We start from the raw sequence: 22,231 nt of genomic DNA on the forward strand, positions 1-22,231 counted from the left end.
AGGTAGTTGTAGAGAGCGATAAGGTCTCCCCTCAGCCTCCTTTTCTCCAGGCTAAACAACCCCAGTTCCCTCAGCCGCTCCTCATCAGACTTCTGCTCTAGACCCTTCACCAGCTTCGTTGCCCTTCTCTGGACACGCTCCAGCACCTCAATGTCCCTCTTGTAATGAGGGGCCCAAAACTGAACACAGTATTCGAGGTGCGACCTCACCAGTGCTGAGTACGGGGGGACAATCACTTCCCTAGTCCTGCTGGCCACACTATTCCTGATACAAGCCAGGATGCCATGGGCTTTCTTGGCCACCTGGGCACACTGCTAGCTCACATTCAGCCAGGTGTCAACCAACACCCCCAGGTCCTTTTCTGCCAGGCAGCTTTCCAGCCACTCTTCCCCAAGCCTGTAGTGTGGCATGGGGTGGTTGTGGCCCAAGTGCAGGACCTTGGACTTGGCCTTGTTAAACCTCATACAATTGACCTCGGCCCATTGATCCAGCCTGTCCAGGTCCCTCTGCAGAGCATTCCTACCCTCAAGCAGATCAACACTCCCACACAACTTGGTGTCATCTGCAAACTTACTGAGGGTGCACTCCATCCCTTCGTCTAGATCATTGATAAAGATATTAAACAGAACTGGCCCCAACACAGAGCCCTGGGGAACACCACTTGTGACCGGCCGCCAACTGGAGTAAACTCCATTCACCACCACTCTCTGGGCCCAGCCATCCAGCCAGTTCTTTACCCAGCGAAGAGTACACCCGTCCAAGCCATGAGCAGCCAGTTTCTCCAGGAGAATGCTGTGGGAAACTGTGTCAAAGGCTTTACTGAAGTCTAGGTAGACAACATCCACAGCCTTTCCCTCATCCACTAAGCGGGTCACCTTGTCGTAGAAGGAGATCAGGTTGGTCAAGCAGGACCTGCCTTTCATAAACCCATGCTGGCTGGGCCTGATCACCTGGTTGTCCTGTACGTGCCACGTGATGGCACTCAAGATGATCTGCTCCATAACCTTCCCCGGCACTGAGGTCAGGCTGGCAGGTCTGCAGTTCCCTGGATCCTCCTTCTGGCCCTTCTTGTAGATGGGTGTCACATTTGGTAACTTCAGACAGATTTCTTTTGCCTCAGACAAATCAGCCATCATCTTGCTATCAAATCTTTCTTCCAGGCCCATCACCATACTGCCTGGGCCCCTGGGCCACGTGCACTGCAAAGCATGGCTTGGAAATGTCTCCTCAAACATGTGTATCACTCATACAGTATTTCTGCGTTGCCGGGTGTTTTTAAGGAGGCAGCAATGGTCAGCGCTCTTGCCTCTCTCCTCCTGCTCTTCCTTCAGGTTGTGTACTAGTGTGTTTGCTTACACCTGAATAAAATCTTCCTTTTGTATTTTTTTCAGAAATATGAAACTAAGGTTGGGGCTCAAGGGTCCCAGCTGTCTCGTGGGCAAAAACAACGCATTGCTATAGCGAGGGCCATCATACGAGATCCTAAAATTTTATTACTGGATGAAGCTACATCTGCCTTGGACACAGAAAGTGAAAAGGTAAATGTGCAGCAATAAGCAATAAGGGAAAGTTAATACAGTGGCTTACAATGTACAATGCCTTTTTCTGTTCTACAGAGACATCCCGACGTACTACACGACGTGAGCGCAATGTTGTTCCACATTGCTAATTCAGCACTTACACTTTTAACGATCTTTTAGAAAGATCCAGAACACACAGCTATATAAAAAAAGCAGCCAGCTACAAGGGCTCTTAGACTGCCAGTGAGAGGCAGCACTTTTTCAGAAATGTGCATACTAGTTCCCTGGGTTTCAAAGCATTCAGTGGGAATGTTTCATAAATGTAGTTTCTGCACATTAAAAACAAACAAAAAACCCAAACAAAAATGTACTCAGGCATATGAATGATGAGCCCGAATATCCAATAAAAACAGCAGTGAGGGGCCCAAGAACTTGGGCAGTAATTTGCGTGGCATGGTTACGCTCAGAGATTAGAGAAATGGCGGAAATTTAAAACCGTATCCACACTGAGCTGACATTCAGCATGTCAGCTGAACCAAGGCTTTAATTCCTACTGCTGTCTGTTTACCTGTCCCTTCTTTGCACTGCTAGTAACCTGAGTTCATGACCCAGCTAAGCACACCAGTAACATAACCTTTGATTAGGCCTCATAGTCACTTTTACAAGTGTTGCGCACTGTAGGAGATTTCTCCAGCTCTGAGCCCCGATTTGTTTTGCATATTTTCACTCTGACACTTTGTCTGTTGCTTTTAGACTGTGCAGGCAGCGCTGGATAAGGCCAGAGAAGGACGTACCTGCATTGTCATTGCCCACCGCTTGTCCACGATCCAGAACGCCGACATCATCGCTGTGATGTCGCAAGGACTCGTCATTGAAAGGGGCACTCATGATGAACTGATGGCCATGGAAGGCGCTTATTATAAGCTCGTTACTACTGGAGCCCCAATTAGCTGAATTACTGTGATTCTAAATTTGAAAGATTTCTTTTCTGTAAGCGAATACTCTGTGGTAGGTATGTGTATGTTGGTACCCCACTGTGCTACAAAGTGCTCTGCAATATTGTGAGTTCTGTGGTACCCTAAATGTATGGAGCTTTCTGCATCAAGTACACTTGTCAGGCACATGCAGGGGACTACGCATAGGCTGATGCATTCAGGAAGTAGCTTAGCCCACTGCTAAGGGAAAGAAAGCCTGAAAATGGGAAACCTCCGTCTGCTGGCGAGCTGGGGAATTGCCACCACCTGCAGTCAGACTGCACAGTCCTGCCATTCCTCAACTAGCAATCAAGGAAGACTCCACTCTGGTGTTCTGGAAACTGCCACTTGTCTAGGTAAGCTCTGTGAATAAAAAACAATCCCAAGAATGATGCTGTGTATCTGCAGGGATCAAATCTCTCCTAACATCCAGTCTGCAGAGGATTACAACAGATACCCTTCCTGTGGGTACAGAACTCCCACCCTGCCACCCCTTCACACCATACACATCAGCTGTGCTGTCGGGGGAGGCTGGGCCTCCACTGTGTGCAGCTACAGCACTAACGCATCGGCGCCCTGAGCCTGACAGAGCCGTGCCCCTTCAACAAAACCATTACGTACTTACAAAGAAGGCAGCTCCGCAAAAGGAAGGAAAGCAATCAAGAAGAGGAAGAGAACCTGGTGAGAACCATTTCCCCTACACTCACCACGCTGATCAAAGCTGTCAAATAGATTCTGAATAGCAATAAATGCTTTAGTTAAATCAATGCAAAATCCTACAGTTAATCATCACACTTATTTAAATAACTTCTACTGAGACAGTGATGAATAATATGTTCTCTTTTTTTCAGAAGGCAAGACAATGTTGAGTATTTTTACAGAAATCATAAATATATTCAGTAAAGGTGGAAAAAAAAAAAAAGAGCCACAATTAGCTCTTTGTATTAAGCAGAGTTGATAAATAGAGCAACAATTCATTCAGAAGTGACAACGGTCAGGAAGTATCTTCTTCTGGCAGAAGCTCGTATCTGTAACAGTTTATTGCATGTTTCTCTGAAATATGTTATTGGTTATTATCTGCAGGACAACAGGACTCTTTCCTTTACTGACTGGGGCCTTAGAGACAAAGCAGATAGATAGACAGAAAGTCTAAATTACAGTTTCAAGATTTAAATCTTGATTTTGAATAATAGAGTGTTAACTGGAAAAGTCATTCTCCATGTCCTAAAATCTGCAGCTGGGGGTGGGGGGTTCACCCGCTTTATAACAAATCACACCATAACGGAGTTTCTTATAAAACTACGCAACAGTACCAACTGCTGAAACGAACAGAGCTGTAAGGGTGAAAACTTTATTAGGATACATCCCTTAATTCCAGGCAGCAAAAAACAATTTCAACTTTTGTACAACTCCATTAATAGAATTATTCAACAGACCCTACTGAAATCACATAGCTGACACTGAAATGCTATTTTCCCAAGGAAGTCTGTATTTTAATCCTTAACTGAAAATGGAAAAGGAAGCTCCATTATTGGCCTTCTGCTTTAATCTTTTTAGCCTTTTTATGGTTCAGAACAATAATTAGTTTGGATGGCTCAGGACTGAAACTATTGACAGAGTGACTATCAATAACCTATTGACATACCTATGTGATATTTAATTTATATTAGTATTTAAGGCCGTAGTAAAATAACAACTCTTTATTAAAAACTACAATTACTATGTGTACTTACTCCATAATTCTTTTGCCTAAAGGACACCACTTTCGTGGCCCAAACTATACCAGTAAATTGTAGTTTTTACTGGCTCTTGTGCTTTAGCACTTCATCTCTTACCCTTCAGACAAGCACAAGAGTATCTTGCAGCAGATAACAAGTATTTGTACGGCTTTAGATCATGTCTGTAACAAGGGTCTGCTGTGCAGGACGGAGCTGTTGAGAAGGCCAATGCAACCACACTGGCCTCTGCCTGCAAAGGAGCCTGCCATCTCCTTGCAGGAGCACAGCGACATGGGCCCAGCTGGGTGGTACTACTACTGCTCTTCATCATAACATCATCCTGGGTTTAGGCAGCTAGTAACTATTGGGAGCTATGTATTGGGAAGTATGCCTGCGTAACAGAAGGCACTCACAGTGTACACGAACAGTTGCATTGGTCTTGCACGTTCTTGGGTGCCATCACCTGCCACTTTATACCTGTGTGCTACTGACAACCAGTTGATTATAAAGCCCTTCCATACCTGTGCGAAGGGATTCAAGTGCAAGTGGAGCTACACGGTGTGTCTGGGGATGAGCAACAAGCCTTGATGGACTGCTTGGTGCAGAGCTGGACTGGCCTTTCCTCTGCAGCTGCCCTACAGGTAAGATCTCCCAGCCCTGGAGCCTGGTGACAAGACCCCTGAGCAGACCCAAAGGAGTTTGCTTACGTCTTTCAGAGCCAGCCCTGAGTTATTAGTCTTGACAGAAGTAGCTGACGGTGTCGTTTGGTGTGTCCTGATGTATGTTTCTCTGCATGGTCCATGGAAGCTGCATTATCTGGTTTTCCAACCACCCTATTCCTCCGGATAAATATAACCATGATACCGTATTGGGATGGCACCTGAGTAACTGCTCTGCGAATACAGCCCCCTGCTCCAACTAGAGTACCCTGAGCAGGGACAGCCTGTCTGTGGCCAGAGTCCTTCCATCAGGAAGGCACAACAGGGAATGGGGAGGAAGAAAAGCTGCATATTAGCAAAAGTGAGTGGTGTGAACTGAATGTAATGCCAACTTGTCAGCTAGTTTGTATGAGGAGTGAGGGACCCTTTCACTTCATATAACCCCTGGCTAGTAAGAATCTTTCTGCAGACAGATGGAACAACTTTTGGAATTGCATTATCCCAATTTGGGCATCTCTAAGTCAAGAATAAAAGATTAACGTTCCCCTGGGATCCCATTAGCGGGAGCAAGGGGATCAGTCAAGCACTTTCCACCCTCCTTATTACATTGGAAATGCTTAATTCAAAAGGGGCCCCTGTGGCCCAAACCAGGTTGAGTAGTTCAGCCTATCATCATATAAGTATATATGCTCTGCCTCTGTTCCAAATATTAACAATATAAACAGCTGCAAAAGCCTGACGAAGTTACAGTTTAAATGTTCAACAACTTGATAGCTCTTAGTTAAGGTGCCACACAATCTTATTAAATAAGGCTTGAAGTGTAATTTTCAACTGTGATAAATTCTCTAAAGCTTGACTAAGGGAGACGTAGGCCTATTTCACTGTATCAACTAAATGGCTGGCTCCTGATTTACAGTTCTAATTCTGTCAAAATATCAAGATTATATCTTGAGAGGTGTTTATTCCACCACTCTGGAAAAGGCTAACTCCATTTGAAGTTTCGGGAGCCCTCTTTGGAGATTCTTCAGGCAGTTGCACAAAACTCTATAGCCCAACACACTCAGCCGCTCAGAAAGTGTTTTATTCTACTGCCATTACTTTATCAACAGGTTAATTTCTGAAGTTATGGTAAAATTTAACTTAATTTATTCAGTTTTCCACCATTCTTGATTTTAGTAATGTGTTAATAGTTGCAGAAAGAATAAAAGGTGATTCAGACAGGAAGCTGGTCTTTGTCCTTTCCCTGAAGCACTGAGGGACGTTTTTGCAAGGGCATGTAGGGATAGGACAAGGGGTAATGGCTTTAAACTGAAAGAGGGTACAATTAGATAGATGTAAGGAAGAAATTCTTCACTATGAGGGTGGTGAGGCACTGGAACAGGTTGCCCAGAGAAGCTGTGGATGCCCCATCCCTGGAGGTGTTCAAGGCCAGGTTGGATGGGGCTTTGAGCAACCTGATCTAGTGGAAGGTGTCCCTGCGCATGGCAGGGGGGTTGGAACTAGATGACCTTTAAGGTCCCTTCCAACCCAAACCATTCTATGATGCTATGATTCTACGAAGTTGCAGGCTGAATTAATAGGACACTTCAAGAAAGCGAGTGAGCGCCCATGTCTTCTTATGTGTCTGTACAGTACTTAGAAGAATACTGCAGAAATGCTAGTTGTCATTCTACGGTAATGGTTGTGTCTATCCCAACAGAGGCACCAAAATTCTTTGTCAGTACCGGGAAGCACAGACCCTCATGTGGTAGGATCTTAGAAACGTGATGGCTGCCCACAACTCCCAGCTTAAAATAACCAACGTTGCCAGTAGGCCCAAACACTGCTGCAAGAGCCACGGATGGCTGCACACAAAGAATCCCCTGCTGTTGGCCAGAAGGAGTGAGGAACAGAAGGACAGCTAGACCAACCTTCTAGCGTCTTGTGATGCCTCTGTAGGTCACCTCACTGGTAGGGAATAACAAACCACAGAGCATCTTGAACACAGGAGAAATCTCTCTCATAGCTGTCTTTGTTCTTCATTATTTGTTTCTAGTCCCATTAGTTTAGTCATTTTGCTTAAGGAGTCGCAATTATTGAAAAGACTGGTTTCAGGCCAGCTGCTGCAGGAAAAAGAGTTCAGCGAATCATTACAGAAGATATCAGGAGATGCATAAAGCAGAATACTCCTCAGACTGTTAAAAACAGATTAATAATTTTTTTAAGTCAAGGTAGTCTTAGTAGGCTCCTAAATAAGGATGCCTGTTTCAGATTTGTTTCTGTAATTTGTATCATGTTCATTCCCAAGGGCCAACTCAAACTATTCACCTTGTTTTCCCAATTAAATAAGATTCGTTCCATTTCAAATATCCCATGACTAATTGAAAGTCTAGAAGCAATATCATGTTTACATCTTCTAAGCCTTATTGCTATCAGATCATACACACAGAGCCCTCATTACCCATATTACAGCTTTATGCTGCTTGTATACTAAGTATTATGAGATGGTATCAGCAAAATGTTGCTTAAAGATTGTGCACCGAAATGGAATATGCAACAGTAGGTGCTAAATAATGAATAAAAAAGGAAAGTACCTGCCTTTGCCTATTTAGAGCATCCATTTTATATAGCAAACATCTATTTAACATATTAGTTACTTGTGTGCTTAGATAAACCAAGCTGACAAGAATATAAACTTGCAATGACTTAGTCTGCCATCACATTTTCATGATTTACACAACTACGAACAGTGATTCAGGCTTGTGACTCTTGAAATGAGAGAATTAGATGGATTTATATCAGGAGCATGAACAACATTCTTGAGCTGATATGCTGAGATAATTTAATTATTGACAACTTTCTTCATTTGTTCCTCTGTGTAGATGTACAGAACCCAAAGATTTGTTACACCATATTTATGCATTTTCAATATCAAAGGTGGAATCTGTATCATTCATGATTTATGTGACCACTTTCAAAAAGTAAAAATGACAAAAATCACACAGTAATGCAAAAATATATTCTACAGAGTCTAATTGAAATAAACTTTTATTTTTTCTCATCTGGCTTAATCAGAAGATGTTTTGCTCAGGAAGCTCAATAACTTAAATCTAAAGCCTTGTTATAACTATGCTGGCCTTTTTCACAGTGCCTGGGTACAGCTGTACAGGTGTAGGTGTGTGATACCATCAGACCATTATCTAGCAGTTTAACACACAATATCTATATATAAAAAAATTAAATACTGAGTATCACTATATACAACTGAGGCTTGAAGCACCATCTCACTGGAGATGGACAGAACTAAAAGACCACCAAGTAGCTAAATAAAACTAGTTGATTATACTTTAAAACTTTGTTATGACCCAGAGCATTGGGTCATTTCTAACCATACTGCAGTGTGGTTGCAATATTTCTAGGAATAAAATCAGCAACTAATATTTCTGAGCTGCCAAAGTCATTCTTGAATGTCCTGATTTTGGATGTACTGGTTACTTACCAGGAGCACATCAAAGATGCAGTGGCATCCCCCTCAGTTAAAATGAGTTAGCAAAACTGCTTTTGTGGAGGGTTCTTGAACAGTTCATATCCATCCCCACATTGCTAACCATTTGGAAACTTTATCTAATTAAGTTTCTTTTCAGTTGTCCTCATTAACGAGTGGACACAGTATGGAACCAAGGCAACTACAGTCAGAGGCATAGCTGCACTCTTACAAAAAGAGAGAATGTAGAACAAATACTCAGTATGAGTAGGTATCTTAACGAAATTATACAGCTGCAGTGTAGCTAAAGAAGCAGCTATACACAATATGCGGAAACTTATCTTACAGCTATTTTTACCTTTGCAGCTTGTGATGAACATTTCAGAATTAATTCCGAGACCTAAGCCAAAGAGTGCACCTAAATTCCTCACCAGTCCAGCAAATGGAGTTGTGTCAATGTTTATCCAGTCTGGGTTGGCACACCACTTCTTGGCCTTTGGAACAGACCATAGCAAGTCAATATCAAGAAGCTTGAGGACTAGATAAAAGCCAAGGGCAAAGATGAAAAGAAACAAGTTTGTCTTGATGTAGATTCTCAAGCTTGCTGTCTGAATAGCAGGGGTATGCTCAAATGCTTCTGCCACAAGAATGCCTGCGGATTAGAAACTCAGTGTTACAGGGAACAACACACTTGTACTTGGAAGAAGCACTTTTTACAGTGCCCTTGTAGAATTTGACTTTTGAAGATAGAATAATATAGCTATGTATGTTATATATATATATGTGTATATACACATACACACACACAATTTACCACTTCTGTAGTACATTACAAAACCTTCTCTCCCACTCAGAACTGCTAATTTGGAAAAAAAAGAAATTAAATACCAAGCATTACATGTTTTTGATATGAGGCATGCCTTAGGCCTGGCTGCATCTCCCAGATGACAACCTATCAAACTTTAGATGTAAACTAGAACATTCCTTTTCCCCAAGAGTCCTCCACTCAAAGACTGGCCCCAGCAATGCAAAATTCAATACCAGTCCCCACAAAGGCTTTGAGTGTTGAAGGAAAAGACACAGAACACTTATCTTCTTTCTTACTCATTTTATCCTGGTTGTGAAAAGGGAGAGCTGGACTGCAAGCTGTTAGCCAGTGCTGCCCACGCTGCTCTGCATCCATGAAAGAGAACAGGAGTAGGCGGCCCCCGCTCAATGCTCTGGTCACCCTCCTTAAAATCAGATACATACTAGAGAGATTGTTCATAGTTTAAACTCCCTAAATACCGATTTGAAACATGTTTAAGTAGCTCTGAAAAACGTCCTTTAGCTTCTGAAATCACGCTGGGGAGTTTGCACTGCTAATTTGCCTTTTTCTCTGTTTTGCCCCAGGTCTCTGGCCCTGTGCTTGTCCACACTGCACACACGCTAGTTTGCGCTTGGGCACCATTTGAAGTGAACCAAATAGCTTCCTCCTGAGGGGAAAGGTCGAGGCCATATAAGAGCAACTTCCTCTCTGATCCCTCCACACAGGCAGCACAGATGAAGATCAGATGCAGCCAGCACAAACCAGATAGTGCTAGTCTGTGGCAGTGTGGACATAATGCAGTCAGCATGAACTGGCATATGGACAAGGGCTCACTCCCTGTGTGATTACAAAGACAGCAAATACATACTACCTCGCAAATTTTACCTTTAGACTATCATCAAATCCTTGATCTTCCAGAGAGTGGAGAGCACCACTAGGGCTGCAAGTTGAGTAGCACTACTAAAAATCTCTTGCCTTTTCTCATACTTAATTTTTTTCAGATTTTGCATATATGTTGAAAAGAAAAGAAAACATAGCAGCATTACCAGCAAATACTCCAAGAATTACTTGATGAGGGAAATGTGTTGCTATGAATACTCTTGAGATACACACACTGATCTGGATAATCCAAAAAATACTCCACAGGAATGACCATGTCAGTCTAAGAGGGAAAAGGAAGATGCTTAAAAATTAAGACAAGAAATTTCACCTAGTAATTTACACCAGGCCTCTTTGTGTCAGGCTCACATTTTTACCAGGTAGAGGTTTACAAGTAGAGAAGTTTAGAATCAGATGATTCAAAACTGGAAGTCGGTACTAAAACATTAGCAAGAGTGGTTGCTCTTGCAGCCACATCTAGGGCTGCAAGAACAGACCCCAGCAGTTTCAGGTCCAAGACACCACTGTGGTTTTAGTGATGAAAGTCATCAATGGCAAGTTAAATTACCACTAGTACCTTGAACATATTTCTCATCATGAAATCATACTTAAATGCAAAAGTTCAATTATTTGGTGATAAAATTAACATAGTAGGGGAACAACCTTGTCAGGCTTGGAAAGAACAGCCATCAAAGCAATTATAAGACTTCCCCATAGAACTTTGCCAACGTTATGCGCATTTGCTTTAAAATGGGGTAAGAAGGACTACCATCAAAGTCGTAAATTTATGTACTAACCAAAAGATCCAACATGTAAAGACAATTAATAGAATTCAAAATTTCCAAGGCTGAAGACATGACATGACCTTTAATAGGAGCTGATTCAGAGATATTGTATGCAATGACCGTAAGTTAATAAATAGCAACCTATACAAATGGATAAATCCTCTTAACATTCTTTTTCTCCAGATGAAGTAGACCATAATAAAGGTTGTTTTGTTTTGCTTTGGCTTTTTTTACAAACTGAACAAAACAGACTATGAATATTTGGTCAAAATAAGTCCATTAGAAACACAGCATGTATATAAAGAAATAGCTGTATGAGTTAGAATAATGGAAAGACACTGACCTGTGAAGGGTAACTGCTGATTTATCTTTCCATCTAACTGTGTAGCTAAGTGCTGCTGTGACCATTACATACCAGACACAGGAAGATCCCATGGCATGTCCAGATGGGCTTCCTAGTAAAAACAAAAAGGAAATATTCGAGCTTAAAAATGATGACTGTAACAGGTCATATAGAAAATGTCTACTAGCAGCTACTCAGGCATCTAATAATTTAGAAAGAAAATGGTTAACAAACGCTGAAAGAATGTCAACTGCTTCTCAAAAGTTAATTTTTTCAATATTAATTTTTCAGAAGACTCATCTATATGGAATCCAGAATATTTGTCTGAACTCAAGTAGGTAACAGCTTAACCATCTTATATTGGTGTGAGCTGGTATCTTGATTGGAAAGCATAGTATTCTTTCATTACTTGGATTTGGATTGTGATTTAAAAAATAGAGCATCTAGGGCTCTCTTAGGGCTGTAGCATAAAATGTAGAAGTTACATATGAGGATCAGATGAGGTAGGTTTGAATGGGCTACCTCATAATTAAGGGGAGCAACAGAGATTCAGCTCTTTGTAACATTCTAAATTAAAGTACCAGTATAACTTTAGATGGCCCTTCCCAATTGCCTTCTTATCTGCTTCTCCAATTACCATGGCATTAGCAATTGTGATTGTGATGTGTCTCATTAGTAGTATTACAGTACAGGTAATTAACATTTTAGGTAGTTTTGTAATAAATTTAGAAATGTATCTGAAGCGTGATGGAAGAACTGTGTCTTTATGCTTTACTTTGATTTATTTTATAAATTTTAAGGTGTTGTACAAAGTCCACTAGCTTGGAAACAGATCATCAGTGGAACTGGCACATGAAATGATGCTGTAACATACTGGACTAATTGCTGTACCCACAGTAGTCTATAACAGGAAACACACTCTCATATAGAGATCAATAGTGATTTCTTTTTAGTCCAGGTATAATAATATATGTGTAATTTGTTTTAATTTAACAAATCAAATTTTAATTTTACTGGAAACAATATGAAGCCACAGAGAAGTTCCTACAAGCATGAAAATCACCAAAAACCAAAGTATGCTGGCATGATGCAAGGGAAATGCTTCCTAAAATTACTCTGTCACTTCTTTTCCCCTGTTCACCAGGTTTATATTGAACAAATTGAAATAGGGAAGGAGAGAAAATTAGATCATTGGAATCTGCCTATACCAGACTTTTACAGCTTGGTTTTCTGTGGAGACAAAAGAGAAGTAAAAGGGACAGGGTTATTTCACTGGCAGAAGAAATCATTTTGGCTGAAGAATGTGTTATGACCCAGCACTATATAGTAGTTTGCAAAGCAAAAGAATATTTCAGTGAAGCGGCAAAGCAGGAATGTCTAGGGAGGACAAGCACAACGATTTCTGCACTCATTTTTGGTATTCTGCTTGGCACTATCTTTAGTAGTCACACTACCAACTCTTTGGTTAATTTTGTAACAGATGTACACTTCTAAACCTCACAACAGAACAAATGTCACTCATGAGGAAACCATAATGTTGTATATCAGCATTAGGAAAGCTTCTCTTTGTTGTCATCTAGGAAAAATGTTTCATAGTTCATCTGCAAGTTACCTACTAGAAATGGCATAAACTCCACCTTAAGGTTTATGTTCTTAAAACCTTACAAATACCAGAAAAAAGATGGCTGCAGCGTTTTAGTCCAGTTCATTCCAGAAGTACAAACCAAATTCAGGTCCTAGATTGCTTGCCATGTAGTCATATAAAAAGTTCCTTCAGCTTTCCCTTTTGTTGAGCCGTGGAGTTTGGGGTTCAGGCTATCCTAGCAATATTTGGATATGCCCTTCTCACGTCTGTGGCTGCTTTTCTAATCTTTTCATATAAACTGCATATTTAAAAAGTGCGTGAAGTACCAGGTAAGCTCACACAATGACTGTGTGCACCTAACAGTTGCACTGACTGCAACAGGTGAGTGACAGATATTGTCAATGGTCAAGGGCAAACCTGGAGATGGGAGAAAATGTGGTCATTATAAGTGCAAATAAGGAATCAATATGACAGCCGTACCCACTGGACAGAAATAGGAATTACTTGTTACTTCAGGAAGAAAGTAACAGGAAGAACGGCCTTCTGGTTCAATTAATCAAAATGAAATGCTCTGACTGGTTCCTTAGCCAGGGCTTGGAATTACATGGTGCTGAATGGGCTCAGTTCTGAATTCTTTTGAAAAGACCTGAAGGACTTCAATACTTTGGGTTAGGTCCCAAATGAATTCACTTGAAATAGACTGCAGATCACATATAGACCAGGCATTATTAAACCCTGCCTGATACAAAGGTTTAAGCTTCTTGTTCAAAATTACAATGGGATATAATGCACGAGATTGTTAACAACATACAGCTCTGCAAACCACTTAAAAGCTTGCAGTGGCATTGATGAGGCACAAAGCACATTCACTTCCACAGTCAATATTTTTGTGTACAATTAATTAAACTAAATTCAGTCAGTCAGCTCCGAGCAAGTTTACCTTATTTCATACATTAGGGTTGCATAAGCTCATTTAACTTCAGCAGTATTGCATTTGAGTTCCACAGAGAAGACAATGAGATATTAAAAACTGAAAATACATTGGAAAGGTACATTTTTTTAAAGAAAATTTTTTTCCATATGTTTGTACACATACCCCCCCCACACACATTCAGTGCCAGTGCCTGGTTCTGGGGAGACTGGTTCCATTTTCCACTTGTGATACGTTACGTGATCGGTTGTTGATACTATTGTTATTTACACTGAACCACCTACTGGTTTTTGTGGTTTGAATAATTCTTTCACTAGTGCACAAGCCCTCAAACTCAACAGCCCCCGGCTCTGATTTGGAACACTCTTAAACAATGTGGAATTTCTCTCCCCAAGCTGATGTCATTGCAGGAACAGTGGCACTGCAACTGTTCCTAAAAGTGACCTGACAAAGCAGGTTGCATTACTCTTTTGGAACCTATGACACAAGTTTTGTGAAAATTCCTTTCCAACATGCTGGTTCATTTTAGTAGGAGTTACTTTTAAAGCAAATCCCCCTCCCTTGCACTGTTTAAAGGCAATGAAGTAAACATTCCTGTCATACAGCAATCAAATACCTATCATATTTTATTTCTTCCTTTTTCTCTCCCGTGTTTTGGTGCTATTTTAAACATGAGCTCTGAGATTTGTATATCATGTAAGATCTTCATAAGTCACATCCTCTCCCCCCAAAAAGCCACTATCTCTATTAAATGTACCAATGTAATCTCCAACATTTCTTACCTGGTCCAGTTTCACATGTTATAGGAAACTGTTCAAGGCATGGGCTTGACCGATTGGGATAAATCATTGTTTCTTGCACCCACCAGTATGGGCGATGGCCAAATAAAATCCTGACAAAAAAATAAAATAAAATGAAGCAGAAATGCAATAAAAAGATTTTTATGTAAGAAGGCCTCAGCAAAGCACGATAAATAATCTTACAAGGAATACGAAGAGCTGTATTGCCAAAACTGTTCTATAATAGTTCTATAGGTTCTTCTTGTCATATCAAAATGTCATTTCAAACATATCCTAAATATCTTCATTGTGAATTCCTGTTTTATCATTACAGGGGAAAGTCTACTAGTACATTATTCACAGAAATTTTCTAAACTTGAGGCACATATAGAAACCATAATTAAAAATACCAATTTTTAAAATAAATCCAACTTCTTACCATTTAAATATGAGGTTGAACCAATCACCAATGACTGCCACCCATATCATTTTAGTACCAACCACTTGGTTGAGCTGAAACCAAAGAGGAAAATAAATTGAGAATATATTCCGGGGATCTCCAACATGTGACATAAAATTAAGGAAATCCTGGTAAGCCCTGTAGTCCCTCTGTAAATGCTGAATGATAAGCACGCCATTGCTATGAAGGAGATCCATCTTAATGGACTAAACTGTACTTGAGATATAGTAAAGTTCCTTTAATCTTAAGTTTCTAGTGATGGAGAATGAGAACCATGGAAGGGAGCTATTAAAAAGTGAGAGAAGGTGATTGACATTGCCTTTATATTGCATCGGCGTGATGTACCCAGCCATTCCTGGAACACGTGGCTCCAAATCTCCAGGAAAGCACATGAGTCTGTTAGCGCTGGAAAGCTTTTCTGTTTGCAAATTTTAATTGGAGGAACCTAAGTGAAGTACATGCTGAGCAGCAGCAAATTGTGGGGAAAGTTTTGTGGAAACACAATGTGTGACATGCAATCCTTTGTATGAACAGTTGGAACATGTTTGCTTGAATTTTTTCACAGTTCATTTCTCTGCAGGATGGACATTAGTAATGTGTATACTTCATTAAGTGTTGCCTGTATAAAGGATAGAAAGAATACACAAATAATTGGTCTTTGCAGAACTGTCATTAAAGCTGTACATTTCACTCTGAAATAGAATTTGGCTACCATGCTGCATCTAATACTTTGCACAACACATTTTCAGTCACGGAAAATACAACCAGCATCCATACATCAACAATGCTGTTGAGCTCTAGATTAATTTTTAAAGCAGCAATATTCTCAAAGCACTGAAAAACAATTGTTTCCTTCATACAAGAGGCCATGTTAATCCAGGGCAAAATGAAGATGAAGCTTAGTCTCTGAGTCATCTCATTCAGTATCGCCATTCTCACATACTGCTTACATGATGCAAGTCCTACATGCCTCTGCCAGAAGGAGCTGAAGCCTGACCTACTGCAGTCCCCTTCTTGCTGCCCAGCCTAGCAGAAATGAGACCTGCTTCGCAAACCACAGCAAGGTTGGGAACAGATGATGATGAGTATTTCCCTGAAGGATTCCCAAGTGAAGCACTTGGGTTCTCCAGGGTGAATAGCCAAGAGGAAACTGAGATTCTGCCAGATAGCAGGATTTTAAGAGTATACAGCAAATAATGTATTAGCACATTAGATTTATCAATATTAGTACTAATAACTGTAGCATAGGAAAATATTATGTTCATTTGTGAGGTGGCTACATGAGAAATTTTTTTCCACAAGAGATTAAATGGATAACAGAAGTCTGATGATATCATCATGTGACATCATCAGAGCAGCAAGAGGAAAACTTCAGTTCTTTATCAGCCTCTCATATTCATATCTTCAATTAAAGATTATCTATGTATCTGAAACATTTAAAATCAGAAAACAAAAGCAGCTGTATATATGCACTGCACACTTCCATACTGCTTTCTCTGTGGCACTTAAAGCTAAACTATACAAGCTGTGGAGACAAAGATATGAACTACTTAACTGTTTTTGCTGAAGAGAGACTTAACAGCTTAACAGGGCTTTATGATGTGTGGTCAGGGAAGTCACATGGAAACATTAAGTAGATTCAACAAATAAGGCATGACAATTAAATGGACTTAGAAGACCTCTCTTCCTGACACAATCTCACATTTACTTTAGCTATTAATAGTCTGTTTTTAGAAACTTTTTAGCAGATTTAAATCCTATATGTTTATTGCTACCAGTTGCATTAAGCCATGTAGAAAACCTTAAAGTTAAAAAGAGATTTAAAATTCTATGCATTGTTTCTGAATAACTACTACAATATTTTTCCATACATTGACTGAATTATTCACTTCAATTGGTATCACCCAATTTCAAGGAAAACCCTTCCAAAACCAAAATTTCAGGATAGTTCAACAATAGATAGGGTATTTCAACAATAAGTATTTCCTAGCTTTTTAGCTGCAGATATTTGGGGAGGTTTGTTTCTTGCTCAGCTGTATAGCTTATAGCTTTTCAGGGTGTCCAGCAAAGGAACTGTCATATAAATGAACTGATGGAACTGATTTTCCTCTCCTGGTTCTTTCCCAATAACTTACTTGTTTAGAAACATCTCTCTCAAATAACTTTTTATACCTTATTACTAGAGAAAATGTCCTTTGCTACATTTTTTTTTTTGCTGCAAAAGTATCTCTCCTTTAAAGATAAGTAGGACTTCAATAACAACAACAATAAAAAGCACTTTTATACATGTCTGGGTTTAGTATGCAAAAATGTGGAGAATCTGAGGTTTTATTCTGTTTTTCAGTCTAGTTTATAAAGAATAATTAGCTTTAAACATGAGTGTAAATGTCAAGTCAGTTGGTGGCTGAGTAACAGCCATCTTGCTTCTAGTACTTAGGTAAAACAGCAACTGTAATGAGGTTAGGTCTAAATAACTATTGTTCTATTAGGAAAAATATTTTGCAATAAGTAAGTTTCCATCAAGATACAATTTAATGTCCTCAGGAGAGTCTACCAAGTAATAAAATAGATCACCTTCCAGTCCCTCTTTAATGCCACCATAGTTATTCAATAGTATCAGAAAAATTGCCTCTCTGATGCAGCATGTGCAGGACCATTGCCATAACTTTTTCCATATTTGTTTGACTTATAAATATAAAACCACCCACGCATGTTCCCCACTGGGATAGTGCTGCATCTGCTCAGGCTGAACTCTTCTTCAGACAGAACCACTCAGGCACACTTTGGTTCTCCAGAAACTTTGTTAATCTAATGTTTGAAGGTATGAAGGTACATTTCAGTAAAGCAACCTCTTTTAGTATAAATGCTAAAAGCCTCCTGATATTAATTTTCATTTTAAAGATTTTGCTGCTGATTCATATGCTGCTAATTATCTTCCTGCTTAGAAAGATAAGCACCTTAGACATAATGAAGACTAAGAGCTAACAGCAAACATAAAGTAAGCTTTAATTTTCTCCTACATTCTTTCTGTTTCAGAAGATCCTGCATCCACATCTTAGACACACCAGAGGAGTCATGTTTATAAAAGATGTTTAAAAAAACCACCAAATCCACAGTCTACAAAACAGAAAGCAGGAAGTTTTTGGAACAGGTAAGCAGGTTTCTATGAGAGAGGCAGTTCAGGTGATGTTGTCATTGTGCCTGGAAGCACTCATGATCCTGCTTCATCCAAGAGGCAATCAACAGCTCACAAGTGAGTCAGCTCTTGTCCTGCCTGTGATATTTGGCAACCTATAAAAGTCTGAGACACTAAGGACTTTCCTAGCTCTACTAACCAGCAGAGAAAAGATGGTGAAACATGTCTTGAAATACTATATTTAATAACTCATTTAAACTAACAAAGGAGAAATACTTCCTCAATAAGCTTTTTTCCCCTCCTTTTCTATGCAAAGGACTGCAAAATACTTCTGTAATGCTCTTAGTATTTCAAAGTGACTTGAGATAATATATGAAATAAAACTATTTGCTGTATTTTAATATGTGGAATTGCGAGGGAAACTAGTGATCTGTACGAAATGGTCAGAATGTGTATGCAATTAAGTTTTTAAATCAAAGCTTTGTCTTGTTTTGATATTATAGAACCAGGGTTTGGCCTTTGCATGATCCAATGAGTTCTTAGTGCAACGCAAAAACCTTTAAAATGCTATCTGTTCATATAAAGAGTTTTGCATTTATTTATATTTTCTTGATGTATTTTATTTTCCAACAGAGACTATCCAAAACTTTATATATTCTTGGTAACAATGTAAAAACAAGAATCATGTTGATGATCCACTGAAGGGAGGATAAAATGTTTACAGCTACTTTACACCTACATATTAGAGCAAATATTACATAACGGATATCAGATGTTGTTAAGCAAATGTTTGCAAGGGAAGGAAAAGCCATCAAAGCAAACATTTTCTAAAACACTGTTAATGGAGGCCTATGTACTGGGCCTAACTTTCTGGTACATTATGCTTAGTTATTTGAACAATAACATTAATTTCCACATCAGTGTTTTCATTGGCACTGGACCAGCTACAAGGATTAACTAGCAATTTACTAAGTTCACAAGCAGACACTGTGTATAACAACTGACAGCTATTTTCTTAGGTATGAATATTTTCCAAATGGAACACTGAAAAGATACATCTTAATTTTAGATTTAGGAAGAGAAGAATCTTTCAAGAAGCTCCTCCTTTCCATATTTCATTCCCTCAAGCATTCCTCATTGGACCCAGGCAGCCCTAGTTAAGGTCAGGCTTCTTTAGGGCTGGACTGACCAGTAGAGGTTTAGCAAATGCTAACATAAACCAGTTGCTTTTTCTTGGTTCTGCCACCTATATTATTCTAATCTTTCCTAGTTACTACACTGTCATTATTCCTTGCTATAAAGTTAATTATGCACATAGAGGAAACTAACAAACCTCGTGTTTGCAATATAACAATAACTGCCAGACCTTAATACTTGTTTATATTTGCGTGTGTTTGTTATGTAACAGTGTAAATGATACAAACAATGCACGGAATACAATTCTGGCATGTTAATGAAAAAGTCTCATCTAACAAATTCTTGTTATTATAAGTATGAAGAGCTACTTTTTAGAAATTACAAGCAACCTAGAATTTAACAGTGAACAGAAAACCTTGAAGTTCCATAAACTGCAAGCAGAAATGGAGTCTGGACCCATAAGGGGAGCAATCTCCACTGCATTTTTTTTGTTCCCTTTCCAATAAGATCACTGCGTTGTTTATTGCCATTCTCTAATCCCTGAAACTAGCCCCATGCCAATCATAGCCCAGTGAGGTTAGAAACCTGCCAAGAGAAGGAGCTGAGTCTGTTTATTAGCACCAGCTCTTCAATTTTGTGTTCCCTTAGCAGTTTCCACCTAAGCTGCAGTAGCTCTCCAACCCTGAACTACAGCTCTCAACTACCCCTTAACGCAGCACTGGAATAGCCCATTATGGACTGTGAGCTAGCAATAAAATAAAACAACAGATCTTTGTTGGCAATAGCCTGCCCTTCAGTTTGATTGCAGGTTAACCTGCTGCTGCCAACTTATGTCTCAGAACCTTATGTTTAACCAAGTACCCAAGAGTTACAAAGACACCCATGAAAAGCTGGCAAATGCAGAAAAGGGGTACATGGTACAATTACATTGTCTCCAGCAAAGCTCACAGTGCTAGAAATAGGATAAATTGCTGTTGAAACTTTCTTCCACCAATGACTACCCTGTGGCTCGATATGACAGACATTTAGAAAAAAAACATTTCAGAACAAGTGTCTGGGCTAGAGTTATGGTAAGGTTAGGTGGCAGTGTTTCTGACTATGGAGCCTCTTGAATCAGACCTAACAAAAGGATTTAAGCATATGACCTGTGCTAGTTTGGGTCACGAGGCCACATTTCGGTTTGTCGTTGGTAAGAGCTGTCAGTTTGAACAGAAAACTAGTACCTGCTAAAATCATCATGCTTCATTTAAACATGCAGTTGGTAAGCTGATTGTGGAGAGAGTTTGTAGTGGGAAAGTAACGTTAGGATAGGTTATACTGTAAGTTCATGTCTCTAGAAAACTCTGAGAAAGGACTCCCAAATCAGTCAGAAAAAAGATCAATTAAGGTATGGATTGTGCTAGTAAATGCCAGAGGTTATATTTAGTCTTTGGCTGGTGAAAGTCTAAAACAAAGGACTAGGACTAGTGAAATCTGGAAAAACTTCACTGATGAAGACAGACACCTAAGATTTCAGAGCGAGTGCCAGCTACTGTGGGGTGAACCTATTATCTATGTTAATTAAAGGATTCAGAAGAGACCAGACTGAAGAACCCACCAAAAGATTACGGATTAGAATTCAAGATTTGTTTAGATTAGTTGAACTTGTACTTGCTAAACTCCAGGGGCTGGGAAAATTGTGTATTCAGAAAGTTATGAGCTCAAATAACAAAGGCGAGTGATGTTAGGGGCATTTAAACTTTATACTGCCAGCATTCACTCGGCAAGGTTTAAGGTCTGACTGGGAAAAAGAGAGAAATGGTCCTAGTTAAAAAAAGCCATAAGGTATAGGCTCCATAATGCCCAAATTTATATGTGGCTAATCATCCTTGAACCAGCCCAACTTCAGTACATTTAAGTCTGAAGCAGACAAGAAACAGTGGTCTAATAATTACTTTAGAACTAATGCTGAGGAAACTGTGAAATCTGGAGAACAGGTGTCCGAGTCAAATGAGACAGAAATACAGTTGGTAGAACTGCTATCCACCAGCAGTAACAGTTCATACAAGAATAATGCACCTAATAGTTGGTGGTCTTGGCTCAGACTTTGCTTTGGGTCCAGTGGAGGGGGAGAAGAGTAATTAATGGTTTCAGACAGCAATCCTCAAAGCTTTACTAAGTGTAAATTATTCTAAGATTACCTAAATAACACTGAAGTAAATTAAAGCTAGGAGAAATTCATTAGCTATGGTAACAAAATTATTAGTAAGTAGCTTCCATGATAAACTGAAGGCTGATACCTGGGATCACAAACTAGAGTTTATCCAGAGCCAAATGGGAATATACCCAACTGGACAAAAATTAGGAGCAGTGTTGTAAGGAGGGCCTTCATGATGACAGAGGCTTATGACAAGTGTTTGACTGGGCACAGGCAGGGCTGCTGTACTGTGTTTTTGTTCATACCAAAAAGGACTGCAATTACCTCTGCATGTCAGTCTGCTATCATAAAGATCTACCTTAAAGATTAAAGGTAAATTTTTATGATTTACCTATCATAAAGATAGGTAAATAAAGATAGATAAATAGCTCCACACTCATGAGAGAATGCAGGCTTGGAGAACTAAAAGGCAATTTAGGAGCGTCACAAAACTTACCACAAGGTTACCCCAAGTATGTTCCGTGAATAAACCAGACATTGGAAACAAGTTCTAGCTTCAGAGGAGTGTAAAGGAGCTAGCCTGCTCCCCAGTTCGAGCCTGGTTTCATTCAGCACGGAACAGTAAATCGCACAACCCGCGCCAGGCTTTTCATCGCGGCCCACCGGCCCCGCTGCTCGGCGCTGCAGACAGCCCAGCCGCCGCCCCCTCAGCGGGCCCGGAGAAAACGTCTTAATCCCAACAGGCATTTCCCAGGGGAAGGAGAGGCTCTCACAGCTGCCTCTCCCTCACAGCACCGGCACCGACCGCCTCCGCAAGCCCCGAGGGCCTGCACGGAACTGCCGCCCGGCCCTACCCGTCATGGCGGCTCCGCCCCGCCCCAGGGGGGCCGTTACCGCAGCAACAGCGCGGCAGCTTC

General features: G+C 40.2%; 2 protein-coding genes across 6 annotated transcripts in view; one reads left to right on the forward strand and one right to left on the reverse strand.

The window, feature by feature from the left end:
• ABCB11 (ATP binding cassette subfamily B member 11) overlaps window positions 1-2,563 on the forward strand; it is a 46,215-nt gene extending 43,652 nt beyond the window's left edge. For all 3 annotated transcript variants that reach the window (XM_075512014.1, XM_075512013.1, XM_075512012.1), the window contains 2 exons: window positions 1,392-1,538; window positions 2,274-2,563. In XM_075512014.1, coding sequence (XP_075368129.1) covers window positions 1,392-1,538; window positions 2,274-2,474 — 348 coding nt within the window. In that variant the 3' untranslated portion in view covers window positions 2,475-2,563. The remainder of the gene's footprint in view (window positions 1-1,391; window positions 1,539-2,273) is intronic.
• Window positions 2,564-7,716: 5,153 nt separating this feature from the next.
• Window positions 7,717-22,179, reverse strand: G6PC2 (glucose-6-phosphatase catalytic subunit 2). Of its 3 annotated transcripts, XM_075512196.1 has the most exons (6): window positions 21,811-21,986; window positions 14,884-14,957; window positions 14,448-14,557; window positions 11,150-11,261; window positions 10,189-10,304; window positions 7,717-8,986 (listed from the first exon to the last, which is right to left on the reverse strand). In XM_075512196.1, exons 1-6 carry the CDS (start codon window positions 21,850-21,852, stop codon window positions 8,475-8,477), a joined length of 966 nt encoding a protein of 321 aa, XP_075368311.1. In that variant the 5' UTR covers window positions 21,853-21,986; the 3' UTR covers window positions 7,717-8,474. The 3 variants fall into 3 exon arrangements, with proteins under 3 accessions (XP_075368311.1, XP_075368309.1, XP_075368310.1); XM_075512194.1 differs by lacking the exon at window positions 14,884-14,957 and having other exon boundaries at window positions 21,811-22,179; XM_075512195.1 differs by lacking the exon at window positions 21,811-21,986 and having other exon boundaries at window positions 14,884-15,101.
• Window positions 22,180-22,231: the final 52 nt, after the last annotated feature.

Source organism: Mycteria americana, chromosome 9, assembly GCF_035582795.1.
Source record: "Mycteria americana isolate JAX WOST 10 ecotype Jacksonville Zoo and Gardens chromosome 9, USCA_MyAme_1.0, whole genome shotgun sequence".
Classification (NCBI taxonomy): domain Eukaryota; kingdom Metazoa; phylum Chordata; class Aves; order Ciconiiformes; family Ciconiidae; genus Mycteria; species Mycteria americana.